This window comes from Myxocyprinus asiaticus, chromosome 18, assembly GCF_019703515.2.
Source record: "Myxocyprinus asiaticus isolate MX2 ecotype Aquarium Trade chromosome 18, UBuf_Myxa_2, whole genome shotgun sequence".
NCBI classification, from domain to species: domain Eukaryota; kingdom Metazoa; phylum Chordata; class Actinopteri; order Cypriniformes; family Catostomidae; genus Myxocyprinus; species Myxocyprinus asiaticus.
In genome coordinates, this window is record NC_059361.1 from 34,695,597 (window position 1) to 34,722,043 (window position 26,447).

At 38.4% G+C, this 26,447-nt stretch overlaps 1 protein-coding gene across 1 annotated transcript; it reads right to left on the reverse strand.

Annotated features, from left to right (window-relative positions):
* Positions 1-1,433: 1,433 nt before the first annotated feature.
* On the reverse strand, positions 1,434-25,155 carry LOC127455745 (oocyte zinc finger protein XlCOF6-like). The gene is made up of 2 exons (XM_051723846.1): positions 24,686-25,155; positions 1,434-3,769 (listed from the first exon to the last, which is right to left on the reverse strand). The coding sequence occupies exons 1-2, from the start codon at positions 24,768-24,770 to the stop codon at positions 1,533-1,535; spliced, it is 2,322 nt and encodes a 773-aa protein (XP_051579806.1). The 5' UTR covers positions 24,771-25,155; the 3' UTR covers positions 1,434-1,532.
* Between the last annotated feature and the right edge of the window lie 1,292 nt (positions 25,156-26,447).

Sequence of the window (26,447 nt, forward strand, 5' to 3'; positions counted from 1 at the left end):
AAGTTTACTTTCAGTGTTTCCCTACCCTGTCGGCTAATGCCATTGCTTGTACAGCCTGTTGGTCTTATGACCATCTCATCTTTTTCTCTCTTCACATTATGTTAAAAATGCAAAGAAGGGTTGTTTTAATGCTTCATTTCCCTGCTGGTCAGTGTCATTATATTACGTGTTTCAGTCTATGGACCATTCTATTTTTCTCTCCATTCCCACTGTGGTGCGAATGAGAGTTTGTGAGCCAAGTTTCACTACCCTATCGGCTCATTTCATTTTATTAAGTTTCAGATCTGTGAACACTTCTGGCTTCTTCCCCTTCCCACTGTGTGCACAGGAGAACTTTTGGACATTGCTTCATTATCTGGGATGACTAGTGTCATTGTCATGTTATTCACCAAATTTTTTTTATTTTTGTGTCAATTTATTTTGTGTCATATTATTCACCCCAATGTCAATGCCTTTTCACTACCCTGTTGGCTAAAGGGCATTGCCCTAGTGTGACTGAATCAGTAGCATGGCGTTATGACATAAAATTTCCATAGTGTCAGCTGCTAATGCAGCATCAAAGTGATCAACTTGAAAAGGAAGCATCTCGGTTATGACTGTAACCACAGTTTCCTGAAAGGAGGGAACAAGACGCTGATGACAACAATACTGATTTCTCGCTTTTAAGGGACCGAGATGGTTCTTCCTTCAGTCAAAAAATCCTGGCGAAATGGTGCTGTGTTCCGGTTTATATGCCCGCAATGATGCATGCACAGGGATGGAGCACCAAGCGCCATCTGCCAATGACACTGGCGTGATTTTATAGGTTTTCAGAGATCGTCACTACTGTGAGGAGCTCCCTAAGCATCAGCCACTGACGCAGCATCTGGTTCCTCCTTTCAGGGAACCAGGGATACAGTCATAACCAAGACGTTTGTTCAGAGACAGAATATAAAAGGACATTAAGATATTTTTTAACACTTCAGGAGTTATAGGCAATCCAACTTGTGTTTAGAAAAAACACAAAAAACATTTTTTTGTTTTTTTTGTTTTTGGACTCATGTCATTGGCATATAATGGGTGCTGAAGTCAACTGACTTTAGTAATAGACACACCTATCTCTGTGTAAAAACAAAATAATGACCCTGACACCCTTCTAAGGTTGTTTTTTGACCTGCAATTTTGCTCCAAAATCAGACGTGAAAATTGTCATTTGACTATAAAATTAGGTATGGTTAAGTTAATATTGATCCGAAGCATTTCATATTTTGGATTTCATTTCAATTAGTTTAATTTGTTCCTCTATTTAAAAAAAAAAAAATCACAAACAAGCTGGGGAACTCTGGTCAAGGATGTAACCACATATTCAGGACTGAGGGGGACCAAATGTAATAATTTAATAATCAACCATAGAAAAACACCATATCAGTGGGTGGAGGGGGGGGGGGGGGGGGTTGTACGGCCCTGCCTCTGGTTGAGTTGACTCAGAATGACTTTGATCTCTGCTTTTTTTCCCCCATACCCATAGCATATTACATTGCAAATTAAACTGCTCACTTTGACAACTCTGGGCAATGATTTTTTCTATGAATCTTTAGAGAATTTATATAGTTAAATCTCTTCCCACATGAAGTGCAGTGGTATGGCCTCTCTCCAGTATGCATTCTCTTGTGTACTTTCAGGTTTCCTAAAAGAGTGAAACTCTTTTTACAAACAAAGCATTTGTATGGTCTTTCACCGGTATGGATTCTTCTGTGCCGTTCCAAATCTTGGGTATAAGCAAAGGTCTTCCCACAATCTAAACAGAGAAAAGCTCTCACACCAGTACGTTTTGTCCGCTGCTTTTTAAAACTCTTTCCTTCAAGAGAACACAAGGACGGCTTCTCATGACTTTTATGGTGTTTTTTTAGAGCTGATGTAGAAGTAGAATTTGTATCACACTGATCACAGTTAGAAGCCCTCACTTCAGAGTGAGAGGACAAATGATTTTTGAGACTCCTCGCCTGCCTGAAGATCTTTCCACATTGATGGCATAAGAAAGGCTTCTCTCCAGTGTGACTTTTTAAGTGACGGTTAAAGCTTTCTTTCACTCTGTAACTTTTTCCACACTGAGGGCAGGTGAAAGGCTTCTCTGCATTGTGAATTCTCATGTGCTTATTAAGGTATGCCTTACACTGGTAACACTTCCCACACTGCGAGCATGTGAAAGTCTTCTCTGCATTGTGAATCCTTATGTGCTTATTAAGGTATGATTTACATTGGTAACAGTTCCCACACTGAGGGCATGTGAAAGGCTTTTCTCCAGTGTGACTTCTGATATGCGTATTAAATCTTTCTATACATGAGTAACCTTTTCCACACTGAGAGCATGTGAAAGGCTTCTCTCCAGTGTGACTTCTTACGTGACGGTTAAAGCTTTCTTTTACTGTATAACTTTTTCCACACTGAAGGCAGGTGAAAGTCCTCTTTGCATTGTGAATTCTCATGTGCTTATTTAGGTATGATTTACACTGGTAACACTTCCCACACTGAGTGCATGTGAAAGTCTTATCTGCATTGTGAATTTTCATGTGCCTATTAAGGTACGATTTACATTGGTAACAGTTCCCACACTGAGGGCACGTGAAAGGCTTCTCACCAGTGTGACTTCTAATGTGTGTATTAAATCTCTCAATAGATGAGTAATCCTTTCCACACTGAGGGCAGTTGAAACGCTTCTCTCCAGTGTGACTTCTTATGTGACGGTTAAAGCTTTCTTTTACTGTGTAGCTTTTTCCACATTGAAGGCATTTGAAAGGCTTCTCTGCATTGTGAATTTGCATGTGCTTATTAAGGTATGATTTACATTGGTAACACTTCCCACACTGAGGGCACGTGAAAGGCTTCTCTCCAGTGTGACTTCTGATGTGCGTATTAAATCTTTCTATAGATGAGTAGCTTTTTCTACACCGAGGACATGTAAAAGGCTTCTCTCCAGTGTGCATTTTCATGTGCACATTAAGGTTTCCTTTACTCCTGTAACTCTTTCCACACTCATGGCACTCGAAAGGCTTCTCTCCAGTGTGCATTTTCATGTGCACATTAAGGTTTCCTTTACTCCTGTAACTCTTTCCACACTCATGGCACTTGAAAGGCTTCTCTCCAGTGTGCATTTTTATGTGCACATTAAGGTTTCCTTTGCTCCTATAACTATTCCCACACTCAAGGCATGTGAAAGGCTTCATTCCAGAGTGAATTCTCATGTGTGCTTTAAAGTTTTCTTTCTTGCAGAAACTCTTTCCACACTGAGGGCATGTGAAAGGCTTCTCACCAGTGTGACTTTGTATGTGATGGTTAAAGCTTTGTTTGAATGTGAAACTCTTTCCACACTGAGGGCAGGTGAAAGGCTTCTCTGCATTGTGTATTCTCATGTGCAAATTAAGGTTTCCTTTACTCCTGAAACTCTTTCCACACTCATGGCACGTGAAAGGCTTCTCTCCAGTGTGAATTCTCACATGTGCTTTAAAGTTTTCTTTCTTGTTGAATCTCTTTTCACACTGAGGGCACGCGAAATGCTTTTCTCCGGTGTGAATTCTCATGTGTGCTGTAAGGTTTTCTTTCTTGGTGAAACTCCTTCCACACTGAAGGCAAGTAAAAGATGTTTTGGCTCTTGTTGTTTTTTGTAAGAAATTATTTTCAGTCTGAAAGAAGCTAAAATATTTTTCTCCAGTGAAATAATGTGGTTTCTGATCATTATTTTTCTCCTCCACTTTATTCAGTTCTTCACTTTCCTCTTTCAGTTCCATCAGGTCTAAAATAAAAAAAATTAAAATTGTTAAAATTAATTTCAAAAGGGACAAACATGGCCAGATTAACCATATGGGCAATGGGGCGCATGCCAAGGGTCACGACTAGGGCTGGGCAATAGGACGATGTAATTGGATATCGACGATGTCTTACATATCTCCTGATGCCGATTTTGACACTTATTGAGAGATGATGATCAACAATATAGGTGAATGGCAAAACCATGAATCTATTAATTCACCAGATATATTAAACAGTAGCCCAGGGTGAGAAATCTGCACCCGTAACCTTGTAAAAAGTTATCACTCTTTCTTCTCTGTTTCAGTTGTCTGAAAACTGTTTGCAAAAACAGTGTCATGTATGAGAATGCTGCAAATGACCCAAGACCATCTCGGGAGGTGCTCGAAATTTAGTTTGCTTTAATTCCATGGAGCAGTTCGCACTTAACTCTGCAGGTTCGCTCAAATATATCTTTGTATCAAAGAAACAAAGACTAAAGTGATTAAATCATAAAATAATACAAGACCTCGTTCACCTTGAACCTGAAATTGAGTTCTATTTTATTGTCTTTAGGCAGCATTATTTTGGAAACAAAAGGGAATTTATTAGGCTTACACCTAATATGAAACTGTAATATGTTGAACTTTCTATAGGTATTTTTTTTTATATATATATTATCATTATAATTATTATTATTATCTTTACATTTATAATTGTCTTAAGTTCTTCATTTTTAGGCTATTAGTAATTTCCCACCTGTTGTCGTAGAGGAATAACTGGGGCGGTTGGAGATGGTAAATGTTTGGATTTGGGAAGGTGGTTATATAAGATGTTTTGATCAATTTGATATTTTAATTGCTTTTTTCTTTTTGTTTAAAGAGCAATCTGAATTTAGAAATATCTTCTGTTAACGTTTTTCATACAAAATCAATAAAGCAAAAATATTCAATGACCCTCGGCAGGGGAGTTTACGATATAATCGGATATCACTATATTTTTTAAGCCGATTATTGATAAAATATTTTTTTCATATTGCCCAACCCTAGTCAACACATGAGAATTTTTTAATTGCTTTAGGTCCATTCAAATCTGGCATGTTTGCCATGTAGTGCAGCACAGTGAATTTTTTATTTAATGGTTATTAAAGTTCTTCAGCATCATTAATCTGGTGTCTATTATTTTTCAGGGGTCCAGAGAGCTGCTGATGCAGCATATTGATGGCGCTATCATGCTGTACCTGTTATTCTTCTCAGCGGTGTTCAGGATGGGCCAATCACAACTGTTTATTATTACTGGATGGATTTTATAGACAGCCTACAACCCTCAAAGAACACACTGGAGAAGGATTTGCCATTGGCTAGTACATTTTTGTATGTTCTCGTCAAAATGTATATTAACATGTAAACTGGGAGTTTTCATGTACACTGTGTGCACAATTATTAGGCAAACTGTATTCCTCAGGATTATTTTTATTAACAAAAACAATGCTCTCAGTCAATCCAAAATGTTATTGAACCTCAAACCTGAATGTTTAACAAAGGAAAAGTGAGTTTTGTCTTTCTCAGGGGAATATATAAGTGTGCACAATTATTAGGCAACTATTAGTGCGCACAATTATTAGGCAACTAAATTACAAAAATAATTTCTCCCAACTCAGTTGTTTATTCTCAATTTTTAGAGTAAGCGCAACAAATACGTAACACAAAATGACAATTAAATAACATTTTTGGCCTTTCAAAAATATTCAGTGACCAATATAGCCACCCTTCTTTTCAATAACTGCCATGTGCCTTCCATCCATGGAGTCTGTCAGTTTCTTGATCTGTTCACGATCAACTTTCGCTAAAGCAGCAATCACAGCCTCCCAAATGCTGTTCAAAGAGGTGTATTGTTTTCCCTCACTGTAAATCTCACGTTTGAGAAGGGTCCACAAGTTCTCAATAGGATTAAAATCAGGTGAGGAAGGGGGCCAAGTCATTATTTGGGCATCTTTGAGGCCCTTACTGGCTAGCCAAGCAGTGGAGTACTTGGATGCATGTGATGGAGCATTGTCCTGCATAAAGATCATGGCCTTCTTGAATGCTGAGGACTTCTTCCTGTACCACTGCTTCAAGAAAGTACTTTCCAGAAACTGGGAGTAGGTTTGGGAATTGAGTTCATCTTCAACTCGAAAAGGTCCAACTACCTCATCCTTAATGATAGCAGCCCATACCAGTACCCCTCCTCCACCTTGCTGGCGCCTGACTCGAAGTGGTGCCCTGTGTCCATTAGTGATCCAGCCACGGGCCCATCCATCTGGTCCATCAAGAGTCACTCTCATTTCATCTATCCATAAAACCTTGTCTTCCAGAAAAATCTGTCTTCAGGTATTTCTTTGCCCAATCTTGACGCTTCAACTTGTGAAACTTATTCAGGGGTGGTCATGTTTCAGCCTTCTTGACCTTGGCCATGTCTATGAGCACTTGACACCTTGTACTTCTGGACACTCCAGGTAGGTTGCAGTTCTGGAATATGGTGGCACTGGAGGATAATGGGTTCGTGGTAGCTTCACGTTTAATTCTTCTCAAGTCTTTTGCAGTCAATTTGCGCCTTTTTTCTCCATGCAATTTTGCGCCCCAGTTGACTATTCGCAACAAAACTTTTGATTGTCCGTTGGTCATGCATCAATAGTTTAGCTATTTCAAGAGTGTTGCATTCGTGCATTTTACAATTTCTAACTTTTCAGTGCCAGTTAAATCTCTTTTTTGGCCCATTTTACCTGAGGTAATGAAGCTGCCTAATAATTATGCACACACTGATATAAGGCGTTAGTCACTTTTGCCACACCCTCCTTCATTACATAAATACATATCACCTGAAAATGATTGAATCTAATAAGCATTCAAGTTTATATGGTTTGGAGTTGGAAAATTTGCATGGAAATAATGATAAGATCAGAATACTCACTTGCCTAATAATTGTGCCTGCAGTGTATATATATATACATACAGTACTGTGCAAAGGTTTTAGGCACTTGTGGAAAAACTTTTAAGTGAGGATTTCTTAAAAAAAAAAAAAAAGACAAATAGTTTTCATTCATCAATTAATGTCATACAAAGTCCAGTAAACAGAAAAAGAGCTAAATCAATATTTGGTGTGAACACTTTTGCCTTCAAAACAGCACTAATTCTCCTACTTACACCTGGACAAAGTTTTTCTTGGTTGTTGGCAGATAAGATGTTCCAAGGAGAATTTGCCACAGTTCTTTTACTTATTTAGGATGTCTCAATACTTCTGTCTCTTTATGTAATCCCAGACTGACCCGATGTTCAGTGGGGGGCTCTGTGAGGGCCATGCCATCTGTTGCAGGGCTCCCTGTTCTTCTATTCTATTCTATTCACAAAAGGAATGTTTGGGAGTATAAAATGTATATTTCCTATTGACGCACTACAGTAGCAGATATAAATAACCATCTTAAGACAAATGTTTTGTCAATGGTTTGTTGTGAAACATCTTATGTGCCTAAGACTTTTGCACAGTACTAATATATATACAGTTGAAGTCAGATGTTTACATGAACCTTAGCCAAATACATTTACACTCAGTTTTTCACAATTCCTGACATTTAATTGTAGAAAACATTCCCTGTCTTAGTTCAGTTAGGATCACTACTTTAAGAATGTGAAATGTCAGAATAATAGTAGAGAGAATGATTTATTTCAGCTTTTATTTCTTTCATCACATTCCCAGTGGGTCAGAAGTTTACATACACTTTGTTAGTATTTGGTAGCATTGCCTTTAAATTGTTTAACTTGGGTCAAATGTTTTGGGTAGCCTTCCACAAGCTTCTCACAATAAGTTGCTGGAATTTTGGCCCATTCCTCCAGACAGAACTGGTGTAACTGAGTCAGGTTTTTGTAGGCCTCCTTGCTCACACACGCTTTTTCAGTTCAGCCCACAAATGTTCTATTGGATTGTGGTCAGGGCTTTGTGATGGCCACTCCAATACCTTGACTTTGTTGTCCTTAAGCCATTTTGCCACAACTTTGGAGGTATGCTTGGGGTCATTGTCCATCCTAATTGTATGTAAACTTCTGACTTCAACTGTATATAAACTCAGCAAATAAAGAAACGTCCCTTTTTCAGAACACTGTATTTTAAAGATAATTTTGTAAAAATCCAAATAACTTTACAGATCTTTATTGTAAAGGGTTTAAACAAAGTTTTCCATGCTTGTTCAATGAATCATAAACAATTAATGAACATGCACCTGTGGAATGGTCATTAAGACACTAACAGCTTACAGACACTAATGAGGACACTAATGAGACCTTTCTACTGACTCTAAAAAAACACCAAAAGAAAGATGTCCAGGGTCCCTGCTCATCTGCATGAACGTGCTTTAGACATGCAGCATGGAGGCATGAGGACTGCAGATGTGGCCAGGGCAATAAATTGAAATGTCCATACTGTGAGATGCCTAAGACAGCTCCACAGGGAGACAGGAAGGACAGCTGATCATATTCGCAGTGGCAGACCATGTGTAACAACACCTGCACAGGATCGGTACATCCGAATATCACACCTGCGGGACAGGTACAGGATGGCAACAACAACTGCCCGAGTTACACCAGGAATGCACAATCCCTCCAACTGTCTGCAATAGGCTGAGAGAGGCTGGACTAAGGGCTTGTAGGCCTGTTGAAAGGCAGGTCCTTACCAGACATCACCAGCAACAATGTTGCCTATGGGCACAAACCCACCTTCACTGGACCAGACAGGACAGGCAAAAAGTGCTCTTCACTGACGAGTCGCGATTTTGCCTCACATGGGGTGATGGTCAGACTCGCGTTTGTCGTTGAAGGAATGAGCGTTACACCGAGGCCTGTACTCTGGAGCGGGATCGATTTGGAGGTGAAGGGTCTGACATGGTCTGGGGCGGTGTGTCACAGCATCATCGGACTGAGCTTGTTGTCATTGCAGGCAATCTCAATGCTGTGCATTACAGGGAAGACATCCTACTCCCTCATGTGGTACCCTTCCTACAGGCTCATCCTGATATGATCCTCCGGCATGACAATGCCACCAGCCATACTGCTCGTTCTGTGCATGATTTCCTGCAAGACAGGAATGTTAGTATTCTGCCATGGCCAGCGAAGAGCCTGGATCTCAATCCCATTGAACATGTCTGGGACCTGTTGGATCGGAGGGTGAGGACTAGGGCCATTCCCCCAGAAATGTCCGGGAACTTGCAAGTGCATTGGTGGAAGAGTGGGGTAACATCTCACAGCAAGAACTGGCAAATCTGGTGCAGTCCATGAGGAGGAGATGCACTGCAGTACTTAATGCAGCTGGTGGCCACACCAGATACTGACTGTTACTTCTGATTTTGACCCCACCTTTGTTCAGGGTCACATTATTCCATTTCTGTTAGTCACATGTCTGTGAAACTTGTTCAGTTTATGTCTTAGTTATTGAATCTTTTCAACTTTTGACCAGTAGTGTGTGTGTGTGTGTGTGACCGTGTATATATATATATATATATATATATATATATATATATATATATACACCCTGCTATAATACCTACTTTTGTTTGAACAAGTGTATTTTATTTCATAATTAATTTCTCATAATTTTAATCACATTTTAGCTTTTTGAGATGTTTAAAAAGTTAAAAAAAAAAAATCACATTCTATCAATTTATATGATGCCATAAAATTGCACAAATAATAATGATACAAGCTGTCACTGTTTGAAATTTCATGTCAACTAAACATTTTTTTTACACAAAATACTCACAAGGTTGGAACCTAAAAATGATAATAAAATTCCAAATCTAACATCGAAGTGCTACTATTTAAAAAGTAACATGTAAAAAAAAAAACATTAGGTTTATGGAGCAATTTTCACCAAACTGCTGCATAAATGATGTAGTATCCTAGTTGTTAAATTCTTCAATATTTAAAGTGTTTGCTGAAGTAAAAATATTTTATAATGTATTTTTGCCCCTTGTAATATTTATCTATTTTCATATTTGTTACACATTTTGTTACATATTAGTTTTTTATATGCATATTTTGTATTATTTACAAGAATTTACAGTTAGTTTCAAATGACGTGTAACAAGGGCAAAAATAGTACACTCTTTAAGAATACAGGCGGTCTGTCATGCTTTGGATGGAAGGAGAGATGAAGACGGGAGTTGGAGTGAACCCAATTGCAGTGTGTTTAATGACAAAACTAAACTTTGTACAAAACTACAAAGAAAACACAGCACTATAAAAAGGCAAAACAAAGAAGAACAACTACAACAACTAACATATAGAGGATGTTAGCAGTGCGATGAGGGATGGTGATCTGAGGTGAGTTTATATAGAGTCCTTGATGAGGTGATTGGTAACAGGTGTGGCTGATTAGAGTGCAGGTGAACTAAAGCAGTTGATGGATGAAGTGGTGGAGACCGAAGGGGGTGTGACAGTACCCCCCCCCCCCCGGGGGGTGGGGTCCAAGGGTGCAGCTCAAAGGAGGCGGTTCCAGGAAGGGGGTGGGGTCTAGAGGCCAGGGCCGTGGCTCCAGGAAGGAAGCGGGGTCCGGTGGCTAGGGAGGTGGCTCCAGGAAGGGAGCGGGGTCCGGGGTCCTAAACTGTGGAACAGGGCCATGTTGGAATTTCAGGGGGTGGGGCTGCTGGAGACTCAGGGAGCAGATCCACAGGGGGCTCAGGGGATGGAGTCTCAGGAAACGGAGTGGGTGGAGCCGCAGGGGGAAAAGCAGTATGTGGCTCAGGAGGTGGAGCCGTGGGAGGCTCAGGGGATGGAGTGGATGGAGCCGCAGGAGGCGTAGTGGCCGGAGCCACAGGAGTCTCAGGACTTGGAGCAGGTGGAGCCACAGGAGGAGGAGCGGGGGGAGCTGCAGCAGTTTCAGGATGTGGAGCGGGCGGAGCTGCAGGAGGCAAGGATCAGAGGGTGAGGCCTTAGGAGGCCGTGGATCAGAGGGTGAGGCCGCAGGAGGCCGAGGATCAGAAGGCGAGGCCGCAGGAGGCCGAGGATCAGAGGGCGAGGCCGCAGGAGGCCGAGGATCAGAGGGCGAGGCCGCAGGAGGCCGAGGATCAGAAGGCGAGGCCGCAGGAGGCCGAGGATCAAAGGGCGGAAACTCAGAGTTCAGGGCAGATGGGGACGCAGAGGTCTAAGGCGCTAGCTTTGGGACAGATGAGGCTCCAAGCACTGGCTCTGGGATGAACGAGGCTCCAAGCGCTGGCTCTGGGATGGACGAGGCTCCAAGCATTGGCTCTGGGATGGACGAGGCTCCAAGCGCTGGCTCTGGGATGGACGAGGCTCCAAGCGCTGGCTCTGGGACAGATGAGGCTCCAAGCGATGACTCTGGGACGGAAAAGGCATCAAGCGCTGGCTCATAGATGATGACAGGTGTGGGCACAGGCTTGTGGACCGTGGCAGGTGTGGGCACTGGCTCATGGACCATGGCAGGCATGTGCGTGGTCTCTGAGGTGGAGGACGTGGTGGTGGACTCTGGCTGTGTGTTCACTGTAGGAGTGTCAAGGTCCTCAGCCACTCCCACTGTGAAAGATGAACCACTCATCAACAGCACAAAATCAATGAACTGGGCCAAAGTCCATATGATTTTGCCATGAGGCATAAGGGATTTGAAAGGTTTGTTTAGTCCACAGCAAAAAAGGTCCTTAAGAGCCACGTCATTAAAGTCAACCTCATTAGCTAACTCACAGAAGTCAACCACATACTCCTCCAGAGAACGATTCCCCTGGTACAAATAAAAAAGGCACTCTGCTGGGTTCATGTCTGGTGATCGAGTCTTCTGTCACGCGTTATATGGAAGGAGAGATGAAGGTGGGAGTTGGAGTGAACCCAACTGCAGTGTGTTTAATGACAAAACAAAACTGTACAAAACTACAAAGAAAACACTGAGCATTATAAAAGGCAAAACAAAGAACAACTACTACAACAACTAACATATAGGGGATGTTAAATGAGGGATGGTGATCTGAGACGAGACTCGATAAACACTGAGTGAATGAGGTGAGTTTATATAGAGTCCTTGATGAGGTGACTGGGAACAGGTGTGGCTGATTAGAATGCGGGTGAACTAGAGAAGTTGATGGCTGGAGTGGTGGAGACCAAAAGGGGCCTGACACAGTCAGTGAGCATCTCACAGAAGTGTTTTTGTTGAGAGCAGATTAATGACTGAGGAGCTGCAAGTTTCTTTACCGCATCTGAAGCACCCCCACACATCATCACGATCCTCCACCAAATTTCACAGTGGGAGCGAGACACTGTGGCTTGAAGGTCTCTCCAGGTCTCTGTCTAACCATTAGACAACCAGGTGGAGGTGATGATCTGGGTGAGGCTGGGTGAAAATATATATATTTTTTTTATCTGAGAATGTTGAATATAATATTAAAAATACAAATATTTTAAAATATCTAAAAATCCTTTAAAAAGATGCATTCACCTGAGAAGCAGCATATAAGATGTTTAGACTTGCTTTTAGAGAATAGATCTTGAATATAAGTGTATTTTGTCTTTACTGCACTCTTAGAAGTATAACCAAGTGAAAATATACACTTATATACAAAATACATTCTCTTAAAGCAAATCTAAATATCTTATATGTTACTTCTCAAGTAAATGTATCTTGTTTTAAGGATTTTTAGACAATACAAATACACTTGATAACAATAGGATTTTTTTGTAGTGAAATGTTTACTGAATTAAACATAATAAAAAGTATTTTTTCCCTTTAATTCAGTGAATGTCATTTAGAGGTATTTTTAAAAGATGATTTTGTCCTCTTTATTGTTAGCAAGCACGTTTAATACAACCTTTTAAGTCAGGGCTCAAGCTCAATAGTCGGTTTAGAGCTAATGATTAATCATTGCAATAATCGCCCGAATAATCGAATAATCGTTCTAATAATAGTTAGATTAGTTGATTATCAAAATAATCGTTAGTTGCAGCCCTAATACGCACACACACTTCACTGGTGGCCAAAAGTTTGGAATAATGTACAGATTTTGCTGTTTCAGAAGGAAATTGGTACTTTAATTCACCAAAGTGCCATTCAACTGATCACAAAGAATAGTCAGGACATTACTGATGTAAAAAACAGCACCATCACTATTTGAAAAAACCTTATCCTTGAGTAATCATGCTAAATTGCTAATTTGGTACTAGAAAATCACTTGCCATTATGTCAAACACAGTTGAAAGCTATTTGTTTCGTTAAATGTAGCTTAACATTGTCTTTGTGTTTGTTTCTGAGTTGCCACAGTATGCAATAGACCGGCATGTCTTAAGGTCAATATTAGGTCAAAAATGGCAAATAAGAAACAGCTTTCTCTAGAAACTCATCAGTCAATCATTGTTTTGAGGAATGAAGGCTATGCAATGCTTGAAATTGCCCCCAAAAACATGAAGATTTCATACAAAGGTGTACACTATAGTCTTCAAAGACAAAGGACAACTGGCTCTAACAAGAACAGAAAGAGATGTGGAAGGCCAGATGTACATCAGAGTCTCTAGTTTGAGAAATAGATGCCTCACATGTCCTCAGCTGACAGCTTCATTGAATTCTACTTGCTCAACACCAGTTTCATGTACAACAGTAAAGAGAAGACTCAGGGCTGCAGGCCTTATGGGAAGAATTGCAAAGAAAAAGCCACTTTTGAAACAGAAAAACAAAAATGAAAGGTTAGAGTGGGCAAAGAAACACAGACATTGGACAACAGATAATTGGAAAAGAGTGTTATGGATTTTAACCCCATTGAGCTTTTGTGGGATCAGCTAGACTGTAAGGTGCGTGAGAAGTGCCCGACAAGACAGCCACACCTATGGCAAGTGCTACAGGAAGTGTGGGTTGAAATGTCACCTGAGTAACTGGACAAACTGACAGCTAGAATGCCAAGGATCTCCAAAGCTGTCATTGCTGCACATGGAGGATTTTTTGATGAGAACACTTTGAAGTAGTTTAAATAGTTCATTTATTTCAAATTGTAATAGTAATTTTTCACCTTATTAATGTAATGAGCTTGTCAGAAACAGAACGGGTAAAAAGCGGTGTGAGACACACTAGTACACACTCTAAAGATGTATTCAATAACTCACAAGATGATATCTGACAAAACCGCATATGAACGTGCATAACCCGACTGTCACCAATGGTGACAAGATTTTAAATTATTGTCGCAATCAACTGTTTTTGGTCGCATTTGCAACCATTTTAGTCGCAGTTTGGAGCTCTGATAATAGAATTTTTTGTCACATTGCACAAAATTTTTGCATTGTAGAGGACTGGCCTTATGCCTGGGTGGATATCCATCCAAAAGTGTGAATTAGTGATGCACCAAATTTTGGTCCGAAAATGGCATAAAATACAATATTCGGTTTTTGGTCAAAAGATAAAAAAGACTGGCTGAATATTTGAACACACGCCATTACTTTAAAAATACAGTAACAAACACTGACTTGGAGAAAAAGCATTTTGTTAAAAGACCCTGGTTTATTACATTTAATCTAAGCAGCGAGGTTGTGCTTGCATGATCCCCGTCTCAAGTGGTTAACACTATATAAGGGTTTAAATGGGGTCTATGTAGGCCTATCACAATAATTATGTTATCGACTTATCGTACGATATATGGACATGACCTCGATAATTTTTGCTGACCTCGATATTGCACACTGTGTTTACATGTGTTTGTTTACATAAGAATGAACGTCACCAACATTTTAGCCAGTCGCGCTGCTTCTCTCTGCTCTTTTATTGTCGAAGGCGGGACTCAGGCAGCTCCTCCACACACTCAGCGGACAGCGACAGGTAAAGATTACGTGGCATAACATTAACGCTCATCCACGTGTCTGGGACAAGTGGAGTTTTTGAACGGGCAAGTTAAAGTCCGACCGGACAAGTAGTCTGATTAAAATCTCAATAACGAATGTTAGCTCAATAGCGGGATTGCGGGAATTGGAAAATTGTAATCATTCCCACGTGTTTCACTTTCAAAATGCGGGAATTCCCTCTTTCGTGTCGCCCTCTCTCCCTCTCGCCTTCACTCGTGATGCAGCTTTCAGCAGCTTGTGAGTACGAGCAGTGTGGAAGCGCGTATCTAATGAACTTTAGATTTTACACATAGAAACGGGTATAAACCTGTTAATTGGACATGCGAATGGTGTTGTGCCACATCTCTATAATTGAAGGATGCGATAAATCTATTGCTCCTGTTTATTATCAACAAAGAAGTCTTCATCGCAAGCGCACAACATTGGAGAGAACTAATTTTGACTCGTCACATTGTGGTGCTCCCTCATAATACAGCAAGAAGGCAGAAATTGCAAAAACACTAAATAATACCATCTTTAGAGTGAAGAGAAACGCTTAAAACAGACTTGTGCACCCGTTACATCTCTCATCTTTCTAGAGTTCCATCTAATGTATGGATCCGAGGTATTTTCTCTGCCATGTGAATCAGTCAGTTTTAATAAGTATAACACAATATACATTATAATAATATTAATACTATAACATGAATAAATTACACACAATGAAAACATATTATCTATCTTTAATATGCATATCTGTTTTGAGTATACAACATAACTGCTTTAGCATCAAGGTTCTCTCAGGATTTTATCTGTTAACATTTTCAATGCATTTTGTCAATATTAAACAGCCGTTTTTAATGCAACTGGTGAGAACTGACTTGTACTCTCAAAGAGATGATTTACCCAAAAATAAAAATTTGGTAACACTTTACAAAAAGGTTCCATTTGTTAACGATAGTTAACTACATCAGTTAAAATGAACTAACAATAAACACCACTTTTATATAATTTATTAATCTTGGTTAATGTTAATTCCAACATACAGTATACATTTTCATACATTAAAATAAAAAGTTGTATATGTTAACATTAGTTCATGCACTATGAATGAACAATTGTATTTTTTATTTTTTTTGTAACTAACATTAAGTGATAAATGCTGTAAAATACTGTTCATTGTTTGTTCATGATAGCTAATGCATTATCTAATGTTAATGAACCTTATTGTAAAGAGTTCCCAAAAATTTTGTCATCATTACTCGCCTTTATATTGTTCCAAACCCATCTGACTTTCTATCTTCTGTGGAACTCAAAAGGAGATGTTAGGGAGAATGTTAGTTTCAGTCTCAATTCATCTTTATTTTATGGAAAAAAAGATGCAGTGACAGTGATTAGTGACTGTGACTAACATTCTGCCAAAAATCTAATTTTGTGTTCCTCAGAAGAGAGAAATTCATACAGGCTTGAGGGCGAGTAATGATTTACCATCTTTTTGCACTGTGTTCTGCACTGTTTTCCGAGCTGGGAACACAAAACGCAGTTGGAGATGGAGAGGGGCCTTTCCGACTTACATTTTTTTTGACATTCCTATTACAATGTCTGAATATTCTTAAGAATTAAAAGTTAATTGCTCTTTGAAAGGGTGTACTTGCATTATTATGCTATTATATTATCATTATATCAGTGGCATGAAATGGTGTTAAAATTACAATAATATCGTTTATCGCAATTATTTCCTGGACTATACATCATCCAACAAAAGTAGTTATCATGACAGGCCTAGGTCAGAAACTTTTTGTGATCACAAAAACCACAAATGGAGGTGGTCAAAAACTCATGTGCCACATCGCATTTGATGTGTAAACAGTAATCCATCCTGAATGCATCCCAGACAGTAACGAAGTGCCACCCCTCATCTGTCAATCTAACACAGCGCTTAACAAGAATTTAAACTTTGCCGGTTACGTGCTGCTTTAGAAGGAAATAACCGTCCAATCTGAAAATTTCAAAGCCGGATACATACACAAGGAGAACTTCACAGATCTTTTTCAGTGTGTCTGATATCAACATGCAGGGACAAATATGAGAAGCACACACATCAGAAGCTGAACTAACTGAGGTACTACACTTAAACAATGGATAATTATGCTCGAAATGTTACATTTGTGCTTAGATTAAATTTCAACTGCATCTGGGAGAAAAAGAGCGCCAGTCTTTGTCTTTTCTGACTTTTTCACGGTTTATTATTGTGCAGTAACACACTGACATAGTCATTTAAAATTCTCTCATTATTCACTTACCCTGATGCCTTCCCAGATGTGTATGACTGTCTTTCTTCAGCAGAACACAAATGAAGATTTTTAGAAGAAGATAGAGCTCTGTCAGGTCCTTATAATGGATGCACAGGGGTGCCAGCACTTTGACAGTCCAGAAGTCATATTTTCGCAGCAATAAAGTAATCAATGTGACTCCAGTTGATCAGTGAATATGTTCTGAAGCAAATCGATAAGTTTATGTAAGAAACAAGTCGATAATTAAAAGGTTTTTAACTTTAAATCGATGCTTCCATCCAGGGCTCTGATGCAGTTTGAAATGGCCGAACTCTCGCGTGACGTTCATTCTTCTGTTGTAAATAAGCACCACTTCCGAATTATCGCATGAACTCGCCGATGCGCTTACGTTGCGCTTTGTGTCAGCTGCTGGAAGGAAGCACTTTTTAAAAGTTAGTAATGTTTTAATTATCTGAATTTTTTACACAAACTTATCAATTTGCCTCAGAAGACATTAATTGATCGACTGGAGTTGTGTGGATTACTTTATTGCAGCCTAAATGTGACTTTTGGACCGTCAAAGTGCTGGCACCCCTGTACATCCATTATAAGGACCTGACAGAGCTCTATCTTCTTCTAAAAATCTTCATTTGTGTTCTGCTGAAGAAAGACAGTCATACACCTCTGGGATGGTATCAGGGTAAGTGAATAAAGAGAGAATTTTCATTTTTGAGTGAACTATTCCTTTAAGTAGCCAGGTGTAAACAGCGATGTGTCTTGCCTGACCACATGTGATCGGATCACTCAAGACTCTTAACACCAGGTGTAAACGGGGCAAAAATAACCATTAAAGCACCATTAAAGTAGTCCATATCTCGTGCATTTTATTATTTATGTCTCTTGAAGTCTTTAGGTAGTTTTGTGAAATGCAAAAGACTGTTTTTAATCTGTAAATATATAGTCTGCATGCGCAACACTCTTCAGTGAATGAGTACTGCTGACACATACCACGTGCAGGGCTTGTTATGTGTTGCTTGTTGCAGTGTGCAATATGTGAGCTCTCCACATGAACTCCATCTCAGATGTAGATGCTCCATAGTTTGCTTCTCTTATAACATGCATTGTGTATGGCACGGGAGGAGCATTTCATTAGATTTCAAATGAGAAGGATATTAAAACTACTGTCTACACACCTACACACAAACACTTAGGACTTCTGCCAAAAAAATGCCCTCTCTACAATGAATGCAAGCATCGCATCAAAAGCAAATAGATCCCATTATAATCAATGAAGCTGTCTACACTGAAAGTATCCATTGCTGCCAGCACGTTGTATAGGGCCAACAGTAAACGGATTCCCCGCTCGATTGCTGACAAACCGAAGAGCTACTCCAGCCACTTTATCATCCCGTCTGTCTGAAATAAAAAGATTTTACTTTTCAAAAATCATGTTTGAATCTTTTTGCAATTAATTTTTTTTATTACATATTTAAAGGGGACATGACGAGGAATCAAATTTTCCTTGATCTTTGATATATGAGATGTCATTCTACTATAAAAACATACTGTAAAAATAGAGCATTTATTTAAACCAAGCTGCAAAAATGGCTCGTTTGGAATTTGTGAATTTTGTGAAGTCACAAGGACCAATACATGAGAAAAAGACCGCCTTTACAGCAAGACCCACTTTTACAATGTCGCACCCTTAGCCCCGCCCACTGGCACTCAGTCAGACTGGTGAAGAGGAGAGAGATGGCCTCATCTGTCAAGGGAGATTCATATACTAAAGGGGACTTACACACGACACCTTCCTAAATGTTTTTCTACATAAACATGCACTAGACGAACTGCTTTGACTATTTAATGAATCTCGTGCCATTTTTAAAAGACGTGATGTAAAGTTATAACTCTTATAAGGAGAATCCCATTCTGTGTCTTGCTGTTTTGAGTATATGCGCTTCCTGGATGCTATTTTGCACCCATCTGCGCTATTTTTAATTGTTGGTCTATGTAAACATGCACTTGAATAATTTTGATCCGTTACTGGCAATGTGCACAGCATTTTATAAAGCGGCACAAGCGCAAATTGTAAAATTGTTATTCTGTTCTGGTCCATTCCACTTCTGCTTTTGGTCCATATCAGCATCAATCACAATATGATGCAAGCTTGGCAAAGGAGCTATAATTGAAGGATGGATCAGTTTAAAAAACCTGATAAAAAAAAACTTAAGTAAACAGTTTCATTCACAAATGTTTCAAATGTCATGACTGTTTGGTAGTCTAAGGTGCTGTTGTGCTTTCGTGAAGTTTAATATATTCGGATAAAATGTGTTGGGTGTGCGTTATGATTAAATCCTAAAATTTAGTTTTATTATGTTGTGGAGCTTGTTCATTTTCTGCTGATTGAGTTTCAAATATAAATGACTGTGTATTCACGAGGGTGCTAGGGTTGACACGATACCATAATCATATCTTACGATACTAAGCCAACTAAAGTATCACAATACCAATTAGTATCACGATACCACATGATAGTGTTAATTCTTAACACAGTGTGTCATAGTGATTCTTAGAAAATAACCATTCCACTTACTGCTCCGGAAATGGTGAAAATAACAGATGGATGAACTGGGAGAAGGCTCAAATGGACTAACTTGTTACCTAATACATTCTTAGTTTGAAAAAACAAACAAAATAATAATAATTTGCCGCATCAATACAGCCAGTTCAAACGGCAATGGCTTTAAACTTTTATTCCATTAATCTGTGATTATTTAAATGTTCGTAACATAAAAATAAAGGTATTGTGACGTTGAAAAGACTGAGCAGCTGTTTAATTATTACAACCGCTTCAGCCCCTCTCTCCTGGTAAAGAGCAGCGCGAATGCAGATCACACACACACTGGTTTGATTGCACGGCTCAGGGACGTGATCAAACCATGACCAAACCGATCTGGGCTGCATTTCCCAAAAGCATCTGTAATTGGAAAAAAATAAACGAGTGCATCGTTCGATTTTTCAGAGAAATGGTAAATCTGTAAATGTTAAGATAAAGCATTGAGGTTAAATGAAGTGGCACTAACCGGTGTGTATTCTGCAGAAGCAGTGGGATGTGTCCAAAGGTGTTTAATAATAAGGTTGCTGGTGTTTCCCCCTTTGGCTTGAAATCTTTGTAGGCATTCATGGCAGATGGGTCAGGCAAACCCCAAACTAATTCCTAATCTCATTACGTGAATTGTGTTTTTTAAAAAGCTTCTCACTCTCCAAAGTTTTATTTTAATCCATATTATCCATTAGGAGACACGAATGCCAAATTAAGATTGAAGCATGGGAAAACCACACATTGAAAAATAAACAATACCGTATAAGGGGCAACTTCTAAACAGCATTTTGTGCTCTTAAAGGGCACTGCGTGAAGGTGACGCCACTCGAAAAGACTACATTTGTAATGCTATTACAGACAGAGGTCTGATTCAAATGAAGGTTTTAGCGAAAATAATATTTTCTACCGTACATCCAACATAACTTACCGTATTAACGGTACTACCATTTAAAAAAATACCGTAGCACCGGCAGTATTTTGAAGCTTTAGTATCGTGATACTACCATAGCACTGGTATACTGTGCAACCCTAGGGGCTGCACGATGTTAGCCAATCAAAACAGTGAACATTACGTTGAAGTTGAAAGAAGGCGCTTAGGCCAAAACCAAGCATTTCAGACAGAGGGCCAGAGACAGGGTGGAAAATGATCATAATTATCTAAAAATGATCTAAATTATGTTTTGGTGCAAAAAAAAAACTTTACTAAAATTATCAGTGGACCTCAGGTAAGATAATAACATTATAACTTCTGACTAATTCATTAAAACCAGCTAGTGAAGTTACTGATCTCTGGTCTACATATTTAAATAATATTTTGTGTCTAACCACATTTACACAGCTTTAGTAACAATAACATTACAATAATAATTAATAATAAATTAAGATTATTTTTCCTGTTTAACCCTTGCTGAATTTTATTCGAGCTCACAGCTGATTGATCTGTGCTTTCTGCACGTCATTTATGTTCTTTTGATGCATCCAGTGTAGACAGCCTCAAAACAATGCATCAACAGATGCGCTGGGTGATGACAGGATGTAAAAGCCAGTTTTAAAATTAAGAAATTATGACTGAAATATTTTTATTATTGAAGCTATATTATAACTCTATTTTAATTTAATTTAACTCTTTATTTATAGCTATATTATAACTTTATTATAAACAACTAGGGCTGAAACGATTAGTCAACGTTATCGACAACGTCGACAATAAAAAATTGTAGACAAACATTTTCGTTGTCGAATAGTCATTTGATCTCATTTAACATAACATGAGATCACTTTAAACTCTAATGATGATGAGCGAGAGCAGCACTGCAGTTTGCGCCTGACTGAGGAGAGGAAGAATTACACAGCTCACAGTCCAGATGCACTCTAAACTTTCCAAACAGCTTCAGGTGATGTAGATTGCAAAGTATGAGGGAATTATAATGCAAAAATACAAAATAAGTAAATACAGAAGCACTCTCGTTGTGGAGTAAGTGGAGCTGGAGCTGCCGCTCTGCTGAAGCAAAACTTGCGTGCGAGAAACACCTGGCATTACATCTTTAATGCAGTTATATTTAATGTGTTATAGCTTTATTAAAGTTCAAATAATACGGAAGCAGATCATGTAAATAACTACAAACTCCGAAACTGGCATCTCTCTGTGCGGTCAGTGCCTCTTCTATGAGTTGCGTGAATGTCCCGATCTAAGGGGAAGAGACTGAAACTGCACCCGGCTGATGCACACTCTGTCGTGGGGACACTCATCCCTCGAGTGTGCATGCTTAATGCAGCTAGATTATAACGTGATGGCTCGCGACTTATTGAATCATAATATATGTCACTGTGCATTTCTTATAGTGAAGAAAATTGGCAATACGCCACTTTATTTTGAAGAGAGAGTTTGTTTTTTTGTGAGTTAAAGATGAATTGAAGTGAACAGAAAGATGAGAGAGGGAAGTCTTTGCCCCATTATACACTGCAACAAAATACGTTTTTTATTTGTTTTTGTTTTAGCTTGTTTTCCCATATAAATATCTAAAACTCTTTTAAAACAACATACATTTTCTTTAGCAGCTATACTGCAGAAGAAAAAATTGTTATCTGAAAATGTTGAATATAATATTAAAAATACAAATATCAAACATCAAAAAGCACGTTTAATACAACCTTTTAAGTTGGGGCACAAGCTGAATAATCGGTTAAGAGCTAGTGATTAATCGTTGCAATAATCACAGAATAGTCGAATAATCGTTCTAATAATCGTTAGATTAATCGATTATCAAAATCATCGTTAGTTGCAGCCCTATAAACAACAATAATAAATTGCAAATTACAATAACAATAAAGTCGACTGAGTTCCAAAAAATAATAGTGTTAAAGAAAAGTGGACTGATATCTTATCACAACTAAAGTGAACATAAAATAGATCTGAATATAGATACAATGTGAAAAAAATTGTGCAGTTACAATCTTTACTCACAATATATGTTTTTTTTTTTTTTTGTGCCATACTGTATACCCGTTTTGTTCTAATGCTCCTGAATGTGTAAATATACTCTTGTTTGTACTATATTTTTGCATTCCTCTAATAAAAAAACGTACTTGTACTCTGTGAAGTGCAGCCTATTCACATTCATCCTGTTTAAAATCATAAACATGACATTTTCTTTGCTTCACCATTCATGAGTAATGATTGAAAGATGAGGTAGGTATGTTTAGATGAAGTATTTGATATAAATTGTACATAAAATAGAACATAGTAATTATGCACTATGGGCACTGCCATTAACTACGTTTCCATCCAAGGATGTTTTGCGAAAAAAGTTTTAGCGCATCAAAATAAAGCTGATGGAAACACAAATTATAACTAAAATTTCACAAGTGTCAACATAATATTTTTCCGTTTAACTCTAGCGCATAAACTCTATGTTGATACTTCAAATGTCATGAAAAACTGGTTTGGAAACACTTTTTGTTGAAAAAATTGGCATTAATGCAAAAATATAGTGTCACATGACAGAATTTACCCCAATCGTTAGCGTGTGTTAATCATGACGAAAGTATACATCCTTGAAAGCCAATTTATTGTTCGTGATTATGGATTGATCTTAACGGCATAGCACAGATCCGATGCTGCAAACATGACACTTTGAGTGCCAACACAAATATCTTGTATCATGCACATCGATAAGTGCACGGAGAACAAATTAATGGCCACTGTTTGTGATTAATCTAATCACATACGTTTATTTATTAAAGTTGCTTTACCACACCATTCAAAATAATAGACGGCAGTCATGGAATTAGCCCACAATAAAAAAAAAAACAACACAAAAACATAATTTCTATGCACAAAGATGTTTTAAATTAAAAATAAATACACAATACAAGGAGAAAAGCTTTAGTGTGCTTTTTTGGAACACTAACATATAGCCCAATTCTATACAATTATCGTTTAGCTTCCTTTTGAAAAAATGCCGGCAAAATTCCCTGATTGATATTAAATAAATTAGTCTACCAAGTAAATAAAGCATTAAATAAAATAATTACCAAATGAAAAAAATTATATCATTAGACCTATATATGACTTTTCTTTACAATAACTTAAATTAGCCGTACCCTGTTCTGTAATGAAAAAATCGGCTGAATGACTCTCAGAATGTTCAACACTTTTTCAAGACTATAAACTATCAGAACTATTTGTCCAATGCGCGTTCACGTTCAGAAAACAAGCTTTTGAACATTTTAAAACTTTTAAATAGTTTAAATCTAACCCTCTTTTACTCAGATCGCATTTGCTGAGCTTCTTCAGAAAATGTTAATTGCATTATGAAGCTCAAATGAATTTTAGATTATTCAGTTGGTTCAGTTCAGTTGGTTGTTAAAAGTTGCTGGACAAATATGCGGGACATAATGCAGTTGCGATGGCAATGCTTTATTATATGATTGTCCAAATATTACACCGCATCATTTTTCTGTAATAGCTGTGCACACAGCATATAAACATCGATCGATGGTCCTTCTACTAAGACCGAAAGTTTCCCCACTACTTGGTGCAGGTTGCCAGCTTGAACAGGGCCATGATGATTCACTTTCGGTCGGAAAAACATCAGGAGGACCGATATTACAGGCAAATATCCCATCCTTTTTTTTTTTTTTTTTTTTTTTTTCACTTTGTAGATCACAAAATGGCACGAAAAGTGGATGGAAACTAGGCTATTGAAACAGCCTGCAGCGGATATTAAGTATATTAACGCAATTTCGCGAAGCTTCCGCTGTGAACACGGAAGTGTGATAAAGGCCTATTAGTACTTTGTTGGTAACTACAACTGTTAATGGCTTCACACTAGCAGTGTGTTTTTCTGTAAATTATTTATAAAATTGATGAATATTGTGTGGTCTAAATGTTGAACATTGTGTGTCATGTATAGGGGGGTGGGGCACTCTATTTGTGCATGCCCAGGGGCTCTAGTAAGCCTTAACCCAGCACTGTGGATAAATATGAAAATAGAGGAAATAAAAGTGACCCAGAGTATATTTTCATATGATCTTTTTTTTTTTTTTTTTTTTTTGTACTAAAGCATCATAAATGTTGTCTACGTTTTTATTTATCTGTCCTCATTTGATTAATTCACAGCCTCTATGATTTTATAACTACAGCCACCAAATGCAATTAAGAAAATTCCCTTAAATTAATCAGAAGCATTAATGACGATTTAAGAATGGACACCAACCTCTTTGATCCGTTATATCTTCACTGTTCAAGCTGCATTCTCCTGCATAACTCATGCTTTCACTCTCCTCTTTAATAAACTCCATCTTATCAATAGTGTCACACAGATTACAGTTGCTATCTGGAGTTATTTTCGCTTGCTTGAAAGCGTGTCTACGTCACGTTTAGGAGGACTCTTCCTCTTCTGTGAGGTTACTGGTGGGTGATGCGCTTACCAAGATGCTAATATAACCGGCATTTACCGAGCTGAAACTCACATACATCTACGCTCAAAAAGTAAGTACAGCCCTATTTTTGTTTATCTTCCCCCCGGGTCGCCATGTTTGCGTGACGTCATAGGTAGTCGGCAACGCCTCTTGTTGCCAGGGCGTGGTTTAGCGTGGGGGAAATAAACAGAAATATTAAATAGAATTGGGGTTTCTTTTCTTAATAAAAGTATGTCTGTTTTTTGTGCTTCAAATAAAGCAAAACACCCGGATCTTTTTTCTCACCAGCCAATTAAATAAAATAATATAAAATACTGTCAATACAATTCAGTGATAAAATGATAAGAGACATGTATGTGGAAGCACACATCTAAACATGTGTATGGCTGCAGCAGACTTTAATTAACATTTTATATAATTTCAATATAAGCAAGTGTCAGAAAATGACTTAGCTCCAATAAACAACTAAAGAAAATACAGGTACAGCGCCACTCTGACCACCATAGTGTTGTTTTCACAAATTTGCAAACTAACATAGGCTACACCATCAGTTAAATTATTAGTAACTTTAATTGACATTAACATTTAGTCATTTGTAGGCTCAGGTGTACTTCGTTTTTACACGTTCCGGATTGGATTGCGTCCGACCGTCCGCGTTGTCTTTCTTGAATATACTTTTCTGACCGCGAATGAATAGGAATGCGTTCGACGCATGCGCACAACAACTGCTTTGTGACAGTAGGCTTGTTCCAGATGAGCAAAATCTGCGCAGCACCGATCACCTGGTGATCACCGCGAGGTGCATGCCGGTTAGAAATGTGTCCGAGTGTGGTCCGACTTGCTCAGATGTCATGCTGACGTTTGCCAAAAAACTCTCGCGACAGCGAGGCGGCCGTGCCGGACGGCGCAGTCGGGCACACTTGCTCCACTGCGCTGAGTCAAGGCATGATGGGAATAATTCTATAGTTTACATTAATAACACTTGATTTATTATGAAATGACCCACTGTTGAAATACAGTTCACTTTGATTTATGTATTTTCTTTTTAGGGAGGAACTCCTCAACAGAGCCACATCATCACTGAATCGTAAAGGCATTGATTAAAATTTTCCAACTTTGCAAGCTTTTATATCTAACCAGAGAGGATTTGTAAATACATGAATGAAGCATACATGTTGCAGTATAGAACAGAACAGAACAGATGTCAATGGAAATAAAAAGTTAATTGTACACTTACAATCATATAAATGACTTGAACATAAATTACTACTTTGTACTTGGTAGAAAAAATACTTAATATTTTGTAAGCCTGCTGATCATTAACCCTTAAAATAAATGTTCTGGGTTCAATACAAGTTAAGCTCAATCGGCAGCATTTGTGGCATAATGTTGATTACCACAAAAATTCATTTTTCATTTCATTGCAAGTGAATGTGGCCAATTTTTGGAGGGTTTAAACATTTAATATGAAGCTTATAATTGTATAAAAGCAATTGCATTAATTCTTCTGTTAAAACTTGTGTATTATTTGAGCTGTAAAGTTGTTTATATCATCAC